The 19,160-nt window shown below is 27.6% G+C and overlaps 1 protein-coding gene across 1 annotated transcript in view; it reads right to left on the bottom strand.

Moving 5' to 3' along the window:
• Nucleotides 1-1,625: 1,625 nt before the first annotated feature.
• Nucleotides 1,626-19,160, bottom strand: part of LOC136072056 (glycosylphosphatidylinositol anchor attachment 1 protein-like) — a 60,818-nt gene continuing 43,283 nt past the window's right edge. The window contains exons 6-10 of the mRNA XM_065820137.1: nucleotides 15,657-15,856; nucleotides 15,357-15,573; nucleotides 14,901-15,070; nucleotides 3,834-3,998; nucleotides 1,626-2,046 (exon numbers count right to left, since the gene is read on the bottom strand). Of these exons, the coding sequence (XP_065676209.1) occupies nucleotides 1,800-2,046; nucleotides 3,834-3,998; nucleotides 14,901-15,070; nucleotides 15,357-15,573; nucleotides 15,657-15,856 (999 nt within the window). The 3' untranslated portion in view covers nucleotides 1,626-1,799. The remainder of the gene's footprint in view (nucleotides 2,047-3,833; nucleotides 3,999-14,900; nucleotides 15,071-15,356; nucleotides 15,574-15,656; nucleotides 15,857-19,160) is intronic.

Here is a 19,160-nt window from a genome sequence, read left to right as displayed (position 1 = left end):
AGGAAAAAGTGCTGTCTAGCTTATGGAAAACGGGTCACTCCGTTAGTTACATGGCTAAAACTATTGAGCGCAGCTGAACTGTGATTAAGAACTACGTTAATAAACCTCATATTTATGAAATAAAAAAAAGTCCTGGACGTCCATCAACATTAAGTGACCGTAATAGGCGAGGGTTGTTGAGACAAGTTTCAAATTCTTCGTTAATTGCACGTCAAATTGCTGCAGAAGCAGGTGTGATTGCTAATTTACGTACAGTTCAGCGAGTTATTCATAATGCATAAAGCATAAAACCACCTTTGACATCAAATCACATAAAGAATCTAATAACTTTTGCAAAGGACCGCGTAACATGGAAAAAAAAGTGGCAATAAGTAGTATTTTCAGACAAAAGCCAACTAAATCTCCAAACCTAAACATTATTGAGAATGCTTGGGCAAAGCTGTCACTTTTAGTGTTTGAAGGTGGTAAACAATATAGTTCACTAGCTGACTTGAAATCATCCATCGCATCTGTATGGGATGCAATAGACATATCGTACATTAAAAAGTTGTATGATTCCAAATGATTGAAGTGATTCAAAAAAATGGTAAAATTACCCACAATTGATTTTTTAAAATTGAGACTTTTTTTTGTCTTTTTTATAAATGACAATTTATATGAATTTTTTCCAAAAGTGTCTTATAATTTTGTCGCACTAAAAAAACAGTTTTTTTTTAAAATAAAATGCGAGTTACGTTAAAAATTTTTTTTAGATGCTGTTTAGTCTTGTAATCCTTTTGCTCTACAAAAATTAGTTTTTAAGTATAAATGTATAGTAGAGTTTTATATAGATTTTTGGAGTATCTTATCAATATGTCGCGCAGTGTATACGATTGCATCGTTATAGTTCGGGACCACTATCTAGACCTGTTATAGATTTATTCAATCTAAAAGCTAAGACAACGAGAAGTGAGCCGTGTCTTTCAGAAGGTGTTTAATAAACGGTAAGATCGAAGTTGAAAAATTATCATACTTCTAAAATCACTAAAAGAAACTCAGAAGAATAATATTATCCTTACATGAAGATTAAAAAAAAAATTTGAACCAAATAAACCCCCTTCCCGTTTATGCAACAGGTGAGAGTATTAGGAAAAAAATAAGTAATTTTGAGAACTTTGAGCCACGCACCAAGCCAGGTCGACCGGGCGAAGTGCATTTATTTTATCAAAACCTTTTTTAAAGAAACTAATGACTCTTACCGGTTGAAAAAAAAGAAACGAAACATTGACTAACATCCTATTTTGTTGATCTCTGCTTTAATGTTCATAAAAAAACTGCAAAGGTCAAAATGTTTAAGAATCTTAAACCTGAGGGAAAAAAAAAAAAAGCAAATCTTTTAACTAAATTGAAAAAACCAATGGAATAATACGTTCAAAGGCAAACATTTTTTTTTCAGCAACAGAGAAGACTCAAGTATTTTTTTTGATATCACTTTACTTTAGGAAATTGGACTTAACAAATACTAAGTTCAGGGAACTGTCAGACAGATGAAACTAGCTAACGACAATAGTAATAATGCTAAAATCAATAGAGGGAGGTGTTGCTTTAATCTAGACCTTCAATTATTTTATAAGAAAAATAAATAATTTTTCAAAATTTAATTTATATATTCACATCAAAATACCGCAGCGGCAATCGCATAAAAGCAAACTACTTAAGTATAAAACTTTATTGTTAGAATAACAACAAAAAACGATTTTTTTTTCAAAAAAACCAAACACGAAAACTATTTTAAATACAACACTATAAAATCTTAAAGATCACGTGACTAATGTTGCAAACGAAAACCACAAAGGCAATAGAAGATAGAACAAAATGTTTCGTGTCCAAACGCGTAATGTAGAATTTGTGATATCATAATCAATGATCAATTTCCATAATTCAAGTGCATCATAAAGCACCGTTTCTGTGAGACCTTTCAACGCGCAATGAAGGACACACATAAGATACACCATCATAGGAGGACATGATAGAATGCAATACAACAAACGTAAACCTTTTGTAACTCTAAAATTAAACAAAACTATTCCATTAATGCACAGATAAATATACAACTTTACAACTGTATAAAAAGTCAGTAAAAATAAAAATTTAAAGTAAATCACATCTAGGCATCTTTGCTGATGCAAACCCCTTTTAAAAGATCTCTCATTAGAAACGTTTGGTAACTTTGTTGTTGTAATTATGGTTATTAAGGTGCTTCAAAAAGTCCGGTTTTATCACAGAGCACACATTAAAATATGAAGTTCACGCTTTTTTTCTTACTAATGGCGCAGATGTAGACAGAGCAAGTATCGAAACTCGGACCTCTAGATTCTGAAGCAAACGCTTTAACCGCTGCCTAACGGACGATTTAATTTTATTTAATTTAATAGGGTTTAACATATTTACATGGAACAACTGGACAGAAGAGTCGAGAAGTTCCGAGTTCGATCCCCATCACGTTTTTTTTTTATTACTGTATTTAAGTGAGGTGAATACAGCGATAATAATAATAATAATAAAAAAACATGAGCCTAATAGTAAATAGGAAAAAAATGAATGCAATGAATGACTAAGAGACATTAGATAGAAACCTGATGGTTTTTTTAATAATGGTAAATATATTGTTGATTAATAGTTACGGAATTAAAAAGAAATAATTTTTTATTAATAAGTGCTTGTTATTATTTTGCCAACCTAAAAACATATAAAATATAAATAATGTAAACAATTTAGACGTATGTAGAAAGAATTTGCATAAATAATACGACTTAATATGAAAATCTAATTAATTAAACGTTAATAATATATTGATACTTTGTGATTTCAATGAAACTTTCATTTGTTCCGTTTGTTTCATTTGATACTTCATTTGAAACTTTCATTTGTTCATACTTCAAATTAAATAAACTAAAACCGAATTTAAATTTTGGTCGGGTATTTAATTTTATTATATTTTTCAGATTTTCCACTGAATGAAACTTGTGGTTGGTAGGTAAGCTTTATCTTGCATCCCGATTTTCTAAAAACTTTTTCATACGATGGAATAGCCTTTTTAAAGACAGTTTCATTTATTGAAATGGAAGATAATCTTTGCTCAATATTTCGAGGGATTGCTTTTGTTATGCTTGGAGGGCAGTTAGAATTAGAGTGGAAGAACCTTAATTGATTATCAGATTTAAAATATGGTTGGAACGTATTGTTATTTAGATTTAACGTAATATCGAGCTATTTAACAACCAGTGTTTGTCTAACAATATTGTCGGCCAAGCAATCGTAACTTCTAGTGATCATGAAAATGAGAAAAAAGTATATTTTGGCATTAGCCATAAACCACTTAAATTAAGATACGCAAACCATCTCAAATCATTTGCATCAGTTAAGTATAGAAATGACACAGAACTCTCTAAGGAAATATGGAGCTTAAAAGACCAAAATATAAAAAGCCTATTATAAAATGGAAAATTATCAAACGTTACAAACCTTAAAATCTTACAACGAAAATATGCCACCTCTGTTTCTACGAAAAATATGTAATTTTATCACATAATGGTAAAAACCCACTGAATAAAATCTCAGTGTAGATTTGTTTATCACATTTGTTGAACTCATTCTACAGTAGTTTTTACTGTATTTGTAACGGTTTGTTTACGTTTTTGTTTGTATTAACAGATGATGATATATATAATTTTTATAGGTGCTTTTTTAAACTTCTGCATTAACCCTTTCCTAAAACCAACTTTAGTGATAATACCATTGACACTGTTTTGTTAGCAAAATAACAATAAACAAAAACAAGTAGAAATTCTTACCTCGTCTTGTAATATGGAAGCAAGCATAAAATCACATAGAAAATGCCTATAATATAAGCTGCAGAAAAATTTAAAAGAGAGAGAACAGTTATTGCTACAGCCAATTGAATAGTTGAAAGAAAATAGAATATTAGGAAATCAACTTCGTTACCACGACAAACAACCCTAAAAAAACCATTAAATTATATATAATAAAAAATTAAAATATAATAAATTTTAATAATAAAATAAAACTTAACTAACATAATTTCAAATTTTTGGAAATAAAAAAGAGGGTGTATCAATTAGTGGTGCATGATTGGATGGTGTTTAAAAGTTAACATAAAGAGTGGTGCATAGTTAGATGGTGTTTTAAAGTTAACATAAAAAGTTTTCAAGAGTGAATACTTGGAGATATTATTCATAATAAATATAACTAATTTTGTTTTTATTTCTTATGTACAAAGTTTAAATGTTTAGAGTTTTTGTGTAAACTATATTTACATTGTATTATAATTAGTTATATTTGATGTGCACATATCATTTAATATGATTAACACAAACAAATTTAGGTATAAAAAATGATCAGTTTATAATTATAGAATAGATTGATTACTAGATTACTAGTATATTGGATATATATATATATATATATATATATATATATATATATATATATATATATATATATATATATATATATATACATATATATATATATATATATATATATATATATATATATATATATATATATATATATGTAATATATATATATAATATCTATACATATATAAGAATTTTTATTTTTATTATAACAACTGACAAATACTTAAAACATGCAAGGAGTGCTGCTACATCAACTGGTAAATAGATAGAACATGTGAGGAGTGTTGTCACATCAATTAACAAATAGGTAAAACATGCGAGGAGTCCTGCTAAATCAACTGATAAATATGTAGAACATGCGAGGAGTGACACATTGCCTGAAAAATAGGTAGAATATGCAAAAAGTTCTGCTACATTGACTGCTACAGGTACAACATGCAAGCAGTGCCTTAACATCAACTGAAAGTCTTAGTTTGGGCAGGCAATATATCAATTTAAAAAGATTAATTATTTTAAGTTTTTAAACTTTTTCCGTGATTGTAAATTAATTTTTTTTAAAAAAAACATGTTTACATTTTATGAGAAATTGAAGACAAACATGCTACATGGTCTACAAAAATCAGACATAATCAATGCTTAAGACGGTTCCCAAAAAAAACTTTTTGGAGGAAAGATTATATACATGCAGAAGATTAACTTGTCAAAATATTAAAATCTTTTAAATTTGTCCGAGGGAAATAATCAGTTTTTAAGATTTTACTAAAAAACACCATAAATAAGCAAGTTTCAAATAAGAATTTTTTTAAATAAAAAATAAAATGATTGATGAAGAGGGGCAGCACCAGGCTCCTCTGTTCTGACAGTGTGGTCATCCAACCAAAGCAGCTATAGTTAAATGAAAAAGTTTTGAAGCTGTTGACACTTTGCGCATTGATGGTCTTTTGTAGGAGAGCATTCCATTGACATACAATTCGATTTGTAAAAAACTGTTCTCTTTCAATACAATGATTTACTCTTTGTTTATCAAGGTACTGACTGTGACCTCAAAGATTGCAAATCAATTTAGCTAAGTGTTGTGTCTGTGGCACGTTAAAATGAATCTCATCAAATTTTCAAGTGATTTTGAACTGTTGAATAGGTCACCTCGCGTTCTGTGGCCTTCAAGAGTAGTTAAACCCAATATTTGCAGTCTTTGGGCGTATGGTAAGTGCTTTATTAGTGCAACCTGGAAAAAAGTATGCGTAAAAGCTTGTTTGTTAAGTTATAAAATTATAAATTTAAAAAAATAAGTTTTCAATTAAATCAACTACTTAATTTGTTTAGGGCAGTCAAAAACACATTTCTTTAGCAGATACTGTTAAAACCCAAGACATGGTCAATGTTCATCTCAATACTGGTCTTTCCAATGTCAAAGTGAGAATATTGTGAAACACTTTTTACAATTTTGACTTTAAACAAATAACAGGGTCAGACTCGTTGAGCCATATTTTGCACAAAAATTAATAGCAAAGGAAAAACTCTCTAAATTCTTTATGCTAACAAAGTTACATTTTCCAAAGAATGCAAGAGAATATCTCATAACACAGATATCCCAATATCCATTGCAAGAACTTGAAAGAAAAAAGCAATCATATTCTGCTTAAAAAAGAACACTTGACAGATTATCTTATAAAGATTAGAATTGATGGTGGAGGTGGTGGATGATGGTGGATGATGGTGGAGGATCATTTTTGAAAATGAATCTTGGTCTTATTAACACATCAGAAAATTGATGAAACATTTAACCCTTAAATATTTCTAAAGAAAACCCAATCTTTTGTGCCGAATTCAATCACATTCAAACAAACATTTTTGCTGTTGGTGTATATTGTGATATTGAATGTTTCTAACAGCAGAGTCTTAAGAACATTCGAAAGCCTAAAGACAAATCACAGCAAGTTTGTTGCATCTAGATCAAATAAAAGAAAAACCTGTGAATTCAATAACATGATAGAAGCTTCTTTGATCATAGCTGAAGACTCTGAACTTGTTCTAAATTTGATACTGCCAATGGAGCTTCATCTTCTTTTGAGGATTGTTAACCAACTTTTCAAGAATCTTATTTATTGTTGGCCAAAAGCAAGAGACAGGCTTGCAAAACTAAACATTTAAATGCAGCTATTTCACGGTGGTCAATTTGCAGGGAATGAGTGTAATATCCTATTCAAGAATGATAACATTGCAGAAAATCCTGTATATTTAAGCTATAGACTTTGTCAAAACATTTAGGCTCTTCAGAAGCCTTGCTGTTTCATGTTTTACACTAAATTTAGAAGACAAATTTCTGGAAAATAATCAACAGTTCAAGCAAACATACCTTTCCTGCCAGTCACTGTGACTCTAAAAGTACATGCTACGTTAATTCAACTTGGGTTATTTAGTGAGCAGAAAACAGAAGCAATGCATTTGATATTTAAAGATTACTGGAAAAGGTACAAAAGAAACAAATCCCATTTTGATTATGGAACCAAACTGTTGGATTGTTGACTTCAACAGTAAACAGTTGTTATCAAAAAATTTTTTAATGATATTATGCATTATTTTAAAAATGTAATACTGTGCTGGTGTATAGTATATAGTATATCACTGTTCCAAAAAAAGGCTTCCCACCCAAACCATCTGACCCTGAGGAACCCTCTTGAGGGATGATAGTATGTACCTAGAGGATCAAAAAAATATTTAACTCAAAATCACTGATTGGCATCCAAGAGAGAAAATTGCATTTTAAATTTATGCCTAAAATTTGAAGGACCTATGAAAGGAATTTATTAATTTTTATTATTCAAAAATATATTTTCTAACATAAACTCATCAAACAATCACAAAAGATTGAAAAGTTGATAAAATTCTAAAAATAAGATAAGAAAATAATACTTTTCTTTTGAACAGAAAAATGTTTGAATCTTTGGAAATGGAGCTTAAACTCATGATGTAGTGCCTCTGTCCCTTGTTTACTGAAGATGCCTAGAGAGCATTTCTTTCTGTTGATGAAATGTTGAATGTGGTGAAAGACTGTGTGAACTTTCGGTGTTACAGATGGCCCATTGAGAGCAATGTAAGATTCCTTGAAAGTTTGGATTTTTTCAGAATAGTCTTTGTCAAGTTCATTGTCAAAGCATGACTCTACAACAGCATTGAATTTTCGCATTGTGTCAACGTAGCCAAAAACTTGAAATACAGACTCTCTTTCAACTAGCTGTTGAAGTAAGTCAATGTTTTTCAGAATCTTTCTGCATTCTGGTCCAGCCAACTGACCACCATGGTATGGCTTAATTTGAATGTGAAGTGCAGATGTTTCACAACTCCTAATAGCAGATGGAGCTCCATTGGAAGCATAAGGTCAATAAGGAAAGAATCATCAGGAAGACTGATAATTGGAGAATGAATAGTGTTGTTAAACCTTTTTGCTTTTTTACTATCACCCCCAGAGGTAATGAAAGCTTCAAAGTTTTTCTTGACAGAACCAAAGGTTTGAGGAGTTCCGCAGCTTGCAAGATTCTTTGCATCAATGTCACACCATGTACAAGGGTGTGAACTAGCATGTGACTGAATTCCACAAATGTTTGCAAGTTTCATGTCACAAGACAAGAAGAAACTTATTTGGTGCACTTGGACGAGTTCTAAGATTGTTTTCACATTCTCATGGTTTCTGGAAGTTCCTCACAAACAGCAAGTAAAAGCTGCCTTTTGACACTGGAATCTTTTGCAGTTTTATGAGTCAGATGTCTTCTAGTGACATGTTGTGGGGTTTATTGCAAATCAATAACACCTAAACTGACTTTGAGAAAACCTCCTCCCCCATCTATACTCACTTTCACAAGGTGGTTTTGAGAAATGTTTCTTTTGAGTAGAGTTTTTTCTAGAAGAGACTTTGCACTAATGCAATGTGCAACTACTTTTGGTTCTGCTGATTTGCTTTCTGATGAAAACAGAACCTCAGTGTGAGTAAATTCAGATGCAAGTTGTTGCCCAAAAGACTGAGAGTTAGTTGAAAAATTTTTTTCTACAAATGCGGGTCTGTGACACATTGTTCAAGGTTGAAACCAGTTTCTGACTCCAGAGTTAGAAAGACCAGTGTTCAATTGTACTTTTGCTAAATCTTCAGCACCAAGGACTTCTTTTTCTGGAAAGTGAATTGAATCGTGATGAACCTGCAAATAAATTACAAAATGTTGTCATGATTCTCAACTATTATACAAACCAATTATATTTCTTAATCACATTATAGACATCATTTATCTTGAAGGAAATGGACTGCCTCCTTGTGCTTGTTTGAGACGAATTGTTCCAAGTGGAGATGCTTCAGATGAAGAAATGACTGACACTGCAACTGTTTCAGCAGCAAGTCTGTCCTTTGATGTGACTTCAACCAAGTTCTTGTGTAGAGTACTCTTTGTACATACATGAGCAAAACCACGGCCAATGACTGAAAAGCATTTCCCACATCTTTTGTCTACAGTATTTTGAGCTTTTGTAACCTTGGCTGGTCCTAAGTTAGATGAGTTTTCAAGAAAAGTGGGCTTAGTTTTTACAGATAGTCTTGCAGTTGAGCAAATCTTGCAATCACAGGTTGAAGTTCTGGTCAGTGTTTTTAGACTGATTGAATTAAAGTTGTGAAGTTCTGGCAAAGTGACCTTCTGACTTTCATCACATCTTCTAAGTGATGATCTACATGCCTCACATACACCAAGAGGTACTCTTGGGTCTTGAAAATCAATCTGTTTCTGTAAAATAACCTGTGATCTGTGTTTCATATCGTCAGTCAGTGCTCTAGAAGCCTTTTTGAAACAAAGAAAGCAGATACATTTTCGGTTTTCTTCATGAGTCTTTGCACTATTAGGCATTTTGTCATGAAATGTTTTTTGTTTTAAATAAATATAAATCTAAAAAACACAAATGTAAACAAACACATACATGTCTTTTACGCAACTTATAGGTTTGTGTTGCGCTTCAAAACTCCGAAGGCTTTGTTCGCTTAACTCCAGAAAAAAAATTTAAAAAGATTTTTCATTTTTTTTGTTGACAGTAAATTTAATTGCATTTTTTTTTATGTATGTAGAGTTACTTTAACTTAACACAGAAATTTTTTTTAATAAAACTGATTTTATTTTCTTTGAACCTTTTCGTTTATAGCATTAACTTTAAATGCAATTTTCTTTCTCGGACGCCAATCAGTGATTTTGAGTTGAATATTTTTTTGATCCTCTAGGTACATACTATCATTCCTCAAGAAGGTTTCTCTGGGTCAGAAGGTTTGGATGGGAAGCCTTTTTTTGAAACAGTGATATAGCAATTGCTTACTCTTTTTGCTTATCTTTATAACGTACCGCTTTTCCAGATAAAGAAGAAATAAAAAAAAATTAAAAAAAAATTTGCTGCTCTTGCCCAGACCCTAAATTGATGTAGCAACACTCCATTTGGCAGCAAGCTATAAGATAGTCAATGTATGTACTGAAACTCTCAGCAGCAGGCTATTTTAATATGATACCACCTGGTTATTAGTTTTAACACAACACGCATTTATAGTTTTTGAGATAACTGACTTCCAGACATAGAACAAACTCCAAACCTTTATATGTTTATAATTATGTCAAATAAGGATGCTTTGCAAAATATTGTGATGATTGGAGACTGAAAACCAAAAAGCCCTAAAATTTTGGTTACAATTGCCCCTAACATGCGAGTTGATAAAATATTTTTTTACTATTCTTAACTAAAGTTATATTCATCAATAAATTTTAAATTTCATACAACAATCTCTTAACAATCAAAAATTATGACCATATAAAGTTTAAATCCTCATTTTGAGGGGGTTACAAATTTTGTATCGTCATAACTTTTAAATTTTAAGAGATTATTGTATAAAATTTAAAATTTATCAATGATTATAAATTTAACCAAGAATAGTAAAAAAAAAATTTATGTTGCTCTCACAATTGGGGTAGATGTGGCTGAAATTTTAGGGCTCTATTTGTTCCCAAACTCCAATTACTGCAATTTTTAGCAAATATGAACATATAAATTTTGGGTGTTTGCCCTAAATTTATATGTTCATATTTGCTATATATTTTTATATATCAAAATGGTAGTTTTTGCAAGCAGTTAATGTTTAGTAATGTGTATTAAAAAAATTTACAACTTTTTGATTTTTCATGTGTGCTTTGCAGATATACTTTTTCAATTGACTCTATGAATGTATTTTCTTCCTCTTTGTGTTCATTTTTAAATTAAAATAACATGTTTGATAATTTCAATGTGCTTAACTAAACACTTTTATTCTGTCCACTATTTAAATATAGTTTTAACTAAATATTGAAAGATTTGACTAAATATAAAAAAGTTTTTGAAATTATCCCTCTAGTCACCTCTTCTTATTTTGGTTTGACGAAAATTTATACTTGATAAATGTGATCATGTTTAGATATTTAAATTAGTTAACATATTTTTATTTTTTTATAATATATATATATATATAAATATATATATATATATAAATATATATATATATATATATATTTATATATATATATATATATATATATATATATATATATATATATATATACATATATACATATATATATATATATATACATATATATATATATATATACATATATATATATATATATATATATATATATATATATATATATATATATACATATATATATATATATATATATATATATATATATATATATATATATATATATATATATATATATATATATATATATATATATATACAGTGAACGCTCTATATAAGCAACTCATTTGAACCAATTTCAATAAAAAAGTTTCTTATTGGGAAAAGTTGCTTATAGGGAAAAAAGGAGTATAAAAATACTAACCATCTGGAAAATATTTCATTTACTAACTAAACTGTGTAGAGTAAATTAATTCAGTTTTATTTTAAAAAAGAAAATATTTTAACTTTATTATCTATGTAAGCATAATTATTAATTTTGTTAAAAAAAAATTAAACAATCAAATTTTAATAAGATTTTGGTTTAGTACAGCACTAATTGCTAAAACAAACAAAAGCAGTTACATATATTTGTTCATGATTTTTTTTCTCTTATTTTTAATAACAAAAGAACCTCATTGCACGGTAAGTCATTTTCTTTTGCCCATTTATTACCAAATTAAAAGAATTTATAACATCATTGATGTTTTTATTGGAGTCATCCTACATTTTTTCATTTTCTTTAACAGGAGTAGTTTCACTTTCTACTTTTTTCTCAGAATTTTCTTTAAGGTTAAATAGATTATTTGCCTCGCTTGTTCCAGTTGCCCAATCCATAATTTCAGTACCTGCTAAATTACAATCATTAAATATCGAATTATACAATCTTGTCAGAGGAATATCATCTTCTTTTGAAAAGTGATCGGAAGGAATGTTGTATTGAATTTCATCACTTGACGAAAAAAGATGACACTGGAACGTCATTTTATGCCTGCACCACTAAATAAACACCAACTTTCAAATTTATATTTTTCAGTGCTGAAACTATTTCATCTTTTGCGCCTAAGGCTGCAAGATATACAAATAGATGCTTGCTATAGCATTGTGATTTTATTTTTTTAAATGTGATTTTATTATATTTTGATCTAGTGGTTGCAATAATGGTATGTTATTAGGGAGAAAAAACATAACTTTAAAATTCGGGTTACCAGTAAAATTATTCTCAGACCCATGGCAAGTTGCATGATCTACTAAGAGAAGGGCTTTTACAGATAGGTTTTTAGATTCCAAGTATCGAGTTACTGAAGGTATGAATATATCATTATACCAGTCGCTAAAAATTATATAAGTTTGCAAAGCATTTTTGGATGATTTATATTATACTGGCAAATCCATATTTTTAAAACAACAAGGAGATTTCGATTTCCCTATTATCATCAAGTCTAATTTATGCATACCTGTAGCATTTATGCATGGCATAATTGTTACTCTTTCCTTCATTGCTTTTTTTCTAGTAGCGGATTTTTCAAAATTTGTAACATTAGTTTTATTGGGCAAGTTTTTATAGACAAGACCAGTTTTGTCACAATTATATATTTGTTTAGGCAAAAAGCCATTTTCAGCAATATAATTTTTAAATTTATTTTTAAATGAATTTGCTAGCTCCACATTGCAAGACATACTCTCTTCACAAACAGATAAATCCATAAACCGTGGCGTTTTTGCTAGAAATGTTTCAGTTTCATTATTTAATCTATTAACTTTGAGTGCTTCTAACTTGATCATTTTATTTGAAACTAAATTGTTTAATTGTGGCCGCTCCAAGAACTAAGAAAACACTGTATCGTTAATTTCACTATATTTTATTGTCTTCATTCGCCTAATCATACTCTGATTCACGTTTTGGTTGCATATTCTTCTAAATTTTCTTAATTTTCTTTTACTCTACTTATTGTAGATTTGGCAACTTCGTTACCAATGTCCTTACCAACAAATAAATATTTGTACAAATGTCCTTACCATATCCTTACCAAATGTTTTCTTACCATTTTCAATGTCCTTTATAATGGATAGTTTATCTTTTAACAAAATTGAATGTCTTTCTTTCTTCTGATTCATACTTTATGCTTCAAAAGTCAAAGCACAAAAATATCAATTAATTTATTAATTAACAGAAACTAACAGAATTCAAGTAACTATTCTATTTAACAGAAATTTACTGGCAGCACAAAACACTAACATATTCCAATAACAGAATTTTTTACAATTTCAGGTTATGATGTTGTGAACTGCTGATTTTACTTCTGAATTAGCCTAAACTTAACTCAAATAGCTTCAAAATTAGAATTAGCTTTAAAAAAATAAGTTGCTTATACAGAACAGTTGAACTAAAAAAAGTTGCTTGTATAGAGGTTGCTTATAAAGAATGTCGCTTATAGAGAGGTTGCTTATATAGAGGGTTCACTGTATTTATATATATATATATATATATATATATATATATATATATATATATATATATATATATATATATATATATATATATATATATATATATATATATATATATATATACATATATATATATATATATACATATATATATATATATATATATATATATATATATATATATATATATATATATATATATATATATATATATATATATATATATATATATATATTATATAAAAAAAATATTATTTAAAAAAAATAAGTTTTTTTAAAAGTATGTCATGTATGTAAAAGTAGTGAAATTATATAAAAATTTCAAAAAAAATGATAATTTCATACTACAATTATTATTTTAGATTTAATTGCACAAAAACTATGGTTTTTTAACTAGGAATAAAAAAAGTAAATTTTTACAAGTTTTTAATAAAAATAAAATTTTTTTAATTAATTTTTTATAAAACAATTATTATTTTTGTAGATTCAAATTTGAATTTATTTCAAAAACCTTGGCATATAAAATTCGCTGAATGGTCACACACGAGCAGTGAACGTTTGAGGGAAGAAATGAAGTACATTAGATCTAATGAGAATTATTTTTCAAACAAAGCATATTTTGACAGTTGTCAAGACAAAAATAAAGATTAATAGAGGAATATTTAAAAATAAATAAGACAGACAATACACCTAAACAGTACTTACAATAATAATAAAAAATAAATTGTTTCATAACACTAATATGAACGAAGATATAAAACAAATATATAACTAAACAAAAACTTATAAAATAAAAAATTAATTACAAAATAAAAAGTATGCATACAGCAATTTAAGGCCTCAATATGGAAAAAAAATATTAATGCTAATGTGTAAAAATAATTTGTGTAGTGATTAAGTAATAAACATCTCCTCAGAGTTGCGTCTTTTATTACTGGTGTTTTGATGAGGATTAGCACTAATAACTAGTTTATCCTCTCAGACAAACGTCGCCACTTATGCTTTACTCTGCTACGTAATATTTACGAGTATTGTAGCAATGAATTAAGCAAAAGTTTACAAGCTTTAGATTTTGTGAATTTATGTATGGACGAATTCGATACATAATACTAATGGTTTTGCTAATTCTTGATTGCATTTATTTTATATGTGGGAGCCATGATAAATGATCATCCACAATAACTCCTAAAAACTTTATAGTACCTTGTTTTTTAATTTGTTTATAATTTTTAATAAAAAATTGATAACTATGTTAACTATGTTGATAATCCAATGATAATTATGTTTAGCTAAGCAAAAATTTTTCAAAAAATAGTAAAAGTTAACTTTTCCTTACTGCAAGTAAAAATCAGAAAAAATAATTTAAATGTTCATAATAATATACATATATAACAACTATTGAGTTTAACACAAATCTTTTATTTTAGTTTTTACTTTAAGTTTTATAATAAATGTTATTAAATGTTGTTGAATGTTAAACAAATAAAAACATTGAAAGTTTTATGATTGATAAGTTTTACCTGCAAAAAAAAAGATGCAAAAACACGATCAAAGAAGAAAGAATAAATAATACTTCCAATTTGAACTGGAAAGCTTCACTAAACAACCAAAGTGAAATGTAGTAAGTAGAAGCAGACATTAAATATGTCATAAAAATCTGGGAGAGAACTGATGCATTAACACGAACTTCCTAACAAAAAAAAAGTTTGAAGTTTCTGAAAATAAATCAATTCTTTGAAAAATCACTCACTGAGTCCAATCAGGTTTCATGCAATCACAGAGTGCAATCATCTTGCTTGTAATTACAAGTGTAATCATATTGTATGAAATGCATTGAATGCAAACATGTTGATGTGCACAAGGTAAAATATAATTCCTTTAACATAAAATAAATTTAAATGTAACTCTTTCAGTATCACAGATAAAAATTTCAAATTATCAAATTAAAAAATTGTTTTTGTTTATTTATTACTTACCGATATATCTCTATTCTCTTCTGGTATGTCTAGTTTAAAAAGTTTAATCCATGTTACAAGAAGAGTTATTACTAAGGGAAGCATTAGGCAACCAAATGCTGGCATGTAAAGCCCAATTGATATATAATGATACGCATTTGGTAAAATATACAAAAAGTAAGAATGGTGGAAACGTTCAAGCATGTTGTTGAAACTGCGAAAAACACCTTCAATAAACCTATTTTAAAAATATTTTTTAATATTTTAGAAATTTGCTTAAAAAAAAAAAAAAAGCATTGTATGAGTAAAAAATTTATATACCTTCCCAAGGATTCAAATCCAATATGATACCTTACATCCGATATTTTTCTATTATAAACACTGCGTAAAGTGACAGCTTCAACACGATATTTAAAAAACATACCATGATTACCAGAAGGATATCCAGTAGACTGCACCACCATCATGCTTAACAATGTTTGTAAATTAACTGCATAATTGCTTGTGGAAGCAAATCGCAACTAAAAGTGTTATATTATAACAATCATTTTTAGTAATCGTATACGTGATTTAGAAATTAGTGAAGACTGTGTTCATAAAATGTATTCTATTTGTTATACAGAGTTCTTTTATTGACAAATGTTTACAACTATCTACTACAGCACATTTATGACACTATGTCAACAAAGCTCTTTACACTTCCTAACTTCTAAATTGTTTGCACTACATCACAATTTTTTACATTATTTATGGTTTTTATTTTTTCAACTATTTATTTATTTTTACTATTTTTTAACTATTTACAGTTGAGTTTTTTTTAAAATTATTTAAACAAAATTATAACAATTTAAACAAAAACTCGATCAAACAAAAAAGCAATTGTTTATAAGTTCTTATTGATTTAGTATTGAAAAATAATTTAATGATTTAATGTCTTGCTTTTGTTTTTTTGATATATTTATTCAATAATATTATGCTGTTAACTTAATTAAGAAATGGTTAATGGTTTTTGTATTTCTTGATATTTTTTTAATTACAAATTTTTTAAAAATAAGTTCATGTTTTAATTTTTGTTGTTGTTGAAATATTCAAAGAATATTATAATGCAAGAAACATAATTAAAAATTCTTTTGCCAATTTGTGAGTTTGCTTCTTAGGCACTTTCTATTTTATTGTTATTTAATTTAAGATACTTACAGGTACTTGTACCTTAAAGTATAGGTAATTTTTTGAATATAATTTCTTTTGTCACAATTGATAAAAGCTCATCTCCATAATTCGTAACTTACCTAACAGTCATTTAAATTCTCTTGGGATAGTTGTTGCACTTATACTCTTTAATGAATCATGAACAGCTCCACAAAATAAAGCCTGTTAAAACAAATTATTTCACCATGTGAACCTTACAATGTAGATTTTATTTTATGGCAATAACTTTTGAAACAACTTTTTTGTTTCTATTGAAACTTTGTGTGATAAATGTTTAATTGTTTTATGTTAAATTTATGTTAATAGATTGTATAAATGACCTTCAGATTTTCAGCTGTTCTGAAAACCTGAAATATGAAAAAAAATACTGTATATTATGAAATGTAGGTTTTATATACTTTAAAATGCAGGTAAGAATTTCAAAAAAAATAAAGAATTATATTTAAATTATTTACTTAATTAAGTACTTTTTAATCTTGTTTATACGGTTAAAGTACATAAATATGAGACTAAAAAGTTCAATCTCAGGTTAAGTCCCAAAACAAAATATCAAGTTGCTTCTTAAAGAGACAAAATAGAATCGAACAAAAATATTTTAGTGAATGCTGTGAATTATTGTTAAAAAAAAAAAAAAAAACTGTCGAGGCTACATATCAGTTAAACAAAGTGGATATAATGTTGGTTCTAGAACTATAAATTGAATTTTAGATATTGCTGAAATGGGTGAAAATCATATTTTAATTTTGACAAAGGATAAGGAGAATGCAAAAGTATTGCATGCAAAAAAATAAAAACAGATGTCTACAAGTTATTACAAAAAAGAAAAAGCGTCCAGTCATCTTAAATATATTAAAGTATATCATATGCATTCTAATTAAAAATTGAAAAACCATCATTTAAACTGCAAGCTGTCACCTAATCCAAAAGTGATTGGTATTGCAGAATTAGGACTAAATGTTAACTGAATGCGAAATGATAAATTCAATCAAGTAGCAAGATGTATAGCAACTATTCAATCATTTTTTATATTTCTTTTTTTGATTAAAATAGCGTTTTATTTATTTATTTTAAATTTATTTGTTAATTGTCCAATAATTCATAAAATTAAATTTGACAAAGAAGATAGTTTTTTAGAAGTTTTAGAAAACCAAGGTGCACTTTAAAGTGTAGGTCTAGTGTTTTTGATCTAGAACAGCAATAGGATTTAAATTTTAAATTTAAGTTGTAACAGTAGTCTTTCTACTACTTTGTCCTTGTCCTACTAAGTTGTCCTTCTACTACTTTGTCCTTGTCCTACTAAGTTGTCCTTCTACTACTTTGTCCTTGTCCTATAAGTTGTCTTTCTACTACTTTGTCCTTGTCCTACTAAGTTGTCCTTCTACTACTGATCATTGCCATAATTAGTCTTTATAACTTAATTCTTTGTTTTAAATGTGAATTTTATGTTTTAAGTGAAAACATGTTCCAATTTTAAAACAAATACAGAATTCTATTAGTTATGTACTTGACATTGAATGGACTTACTGTTTTAAATTATACTCTTTTATACCTTGGTTACTTTCTTTATAATATAAACCTTATTACAATTGATTTAAAAAAATAAGAGACAAAAATCCTATTACCATTATTTTAAGGTACACATATATTTTAAGTTACAAGTACTTGTAACTAAAAACCTATACTGTATATAAAAAGGAATTTGAAAAGTTTCTATTCTGAATATTTAATTTATTATAAACGATGTGTGGAATATTAAAAACAAATTAAATAAAGTTTAACTGAAGTTTTTACAAAACTAAAAACATTTTGAAGTTTTAATTTCCTTATAGAAATTTTTTATTCACATTGTGTTTGTGTAGTAATTTCTATTTGCATTTCATTTGCGCCAGTTTCAATTCAAATTGTGTTTCTAGGTGCACTTGGTTAAAATGGTAAACATTCCATTCAGAAAATTAGCTGTAACAACTTCAAACTGCTTGTTAATTATGTTAGTGTGAGACCGAAAAACACATTCTATGTTAAAGCAAGTGACGTAATGCTAACATTTTATATCAGTGCTTTGTTAATTGAAGGAAGACAGAACTTTACTGTTAAATTAAACAAGTTTTATCTTTAACCAAAAATTTTCATCAAAAATATTTTATAAAAAATTTATTTAACAACTTATCATTTTCTCCCTCCCATATTTTTGAACAAGCGTAATTTTATACTCACATTATAAGCTGAACAAGCTTTGCTTATTGAGGCTGGAAGTTTTGAATATACCATTTCTAATTTTTCTATTTATTAATAAAAACTGTATTTTTAATAAATAAAACAAAGAATATATGCTCAATTAGTTTCTAGTCATCTTCAGTTAGGTTTTAAAATTTATTTAATTTTATATACAAATATTCCATTGTAACAAAATATAATCAATTTTTTTTTTTACCTTTTTTTTAATACAACAAAACAGACAATAGCAAAAAATACAATAAAGATATTTTATATATAACAACTTATAAAATGATAACTATTATGTAAAAAAATATATTTTATAATGATTCAACTGTTCGTTCATATCTGGATTTTGCCATTCAATGAACAAACTTTCCTTAACTTTAAGCATGAATTTAT

The sequence above is a fragment of the Hydra vulgaris genome, chromosome 15 (genome assembly GCF_038396675.1).
Source record: "Hydra vulgaris chromosome 15, alternate assembly HydraT2T_AEP".
Classification (NCBI taxonomy): Eukaryota; Metazoa; Cnidaria; class Hydrozoa; order Anthoathecata; family Hydridae; genus Hydra; species Hydra vulgaris.
The sequence above is the reverse complement of the archived record's forward strand: the minus strand, read 5'-3'. Positions and strand labels throughout refer to the sequence as shown.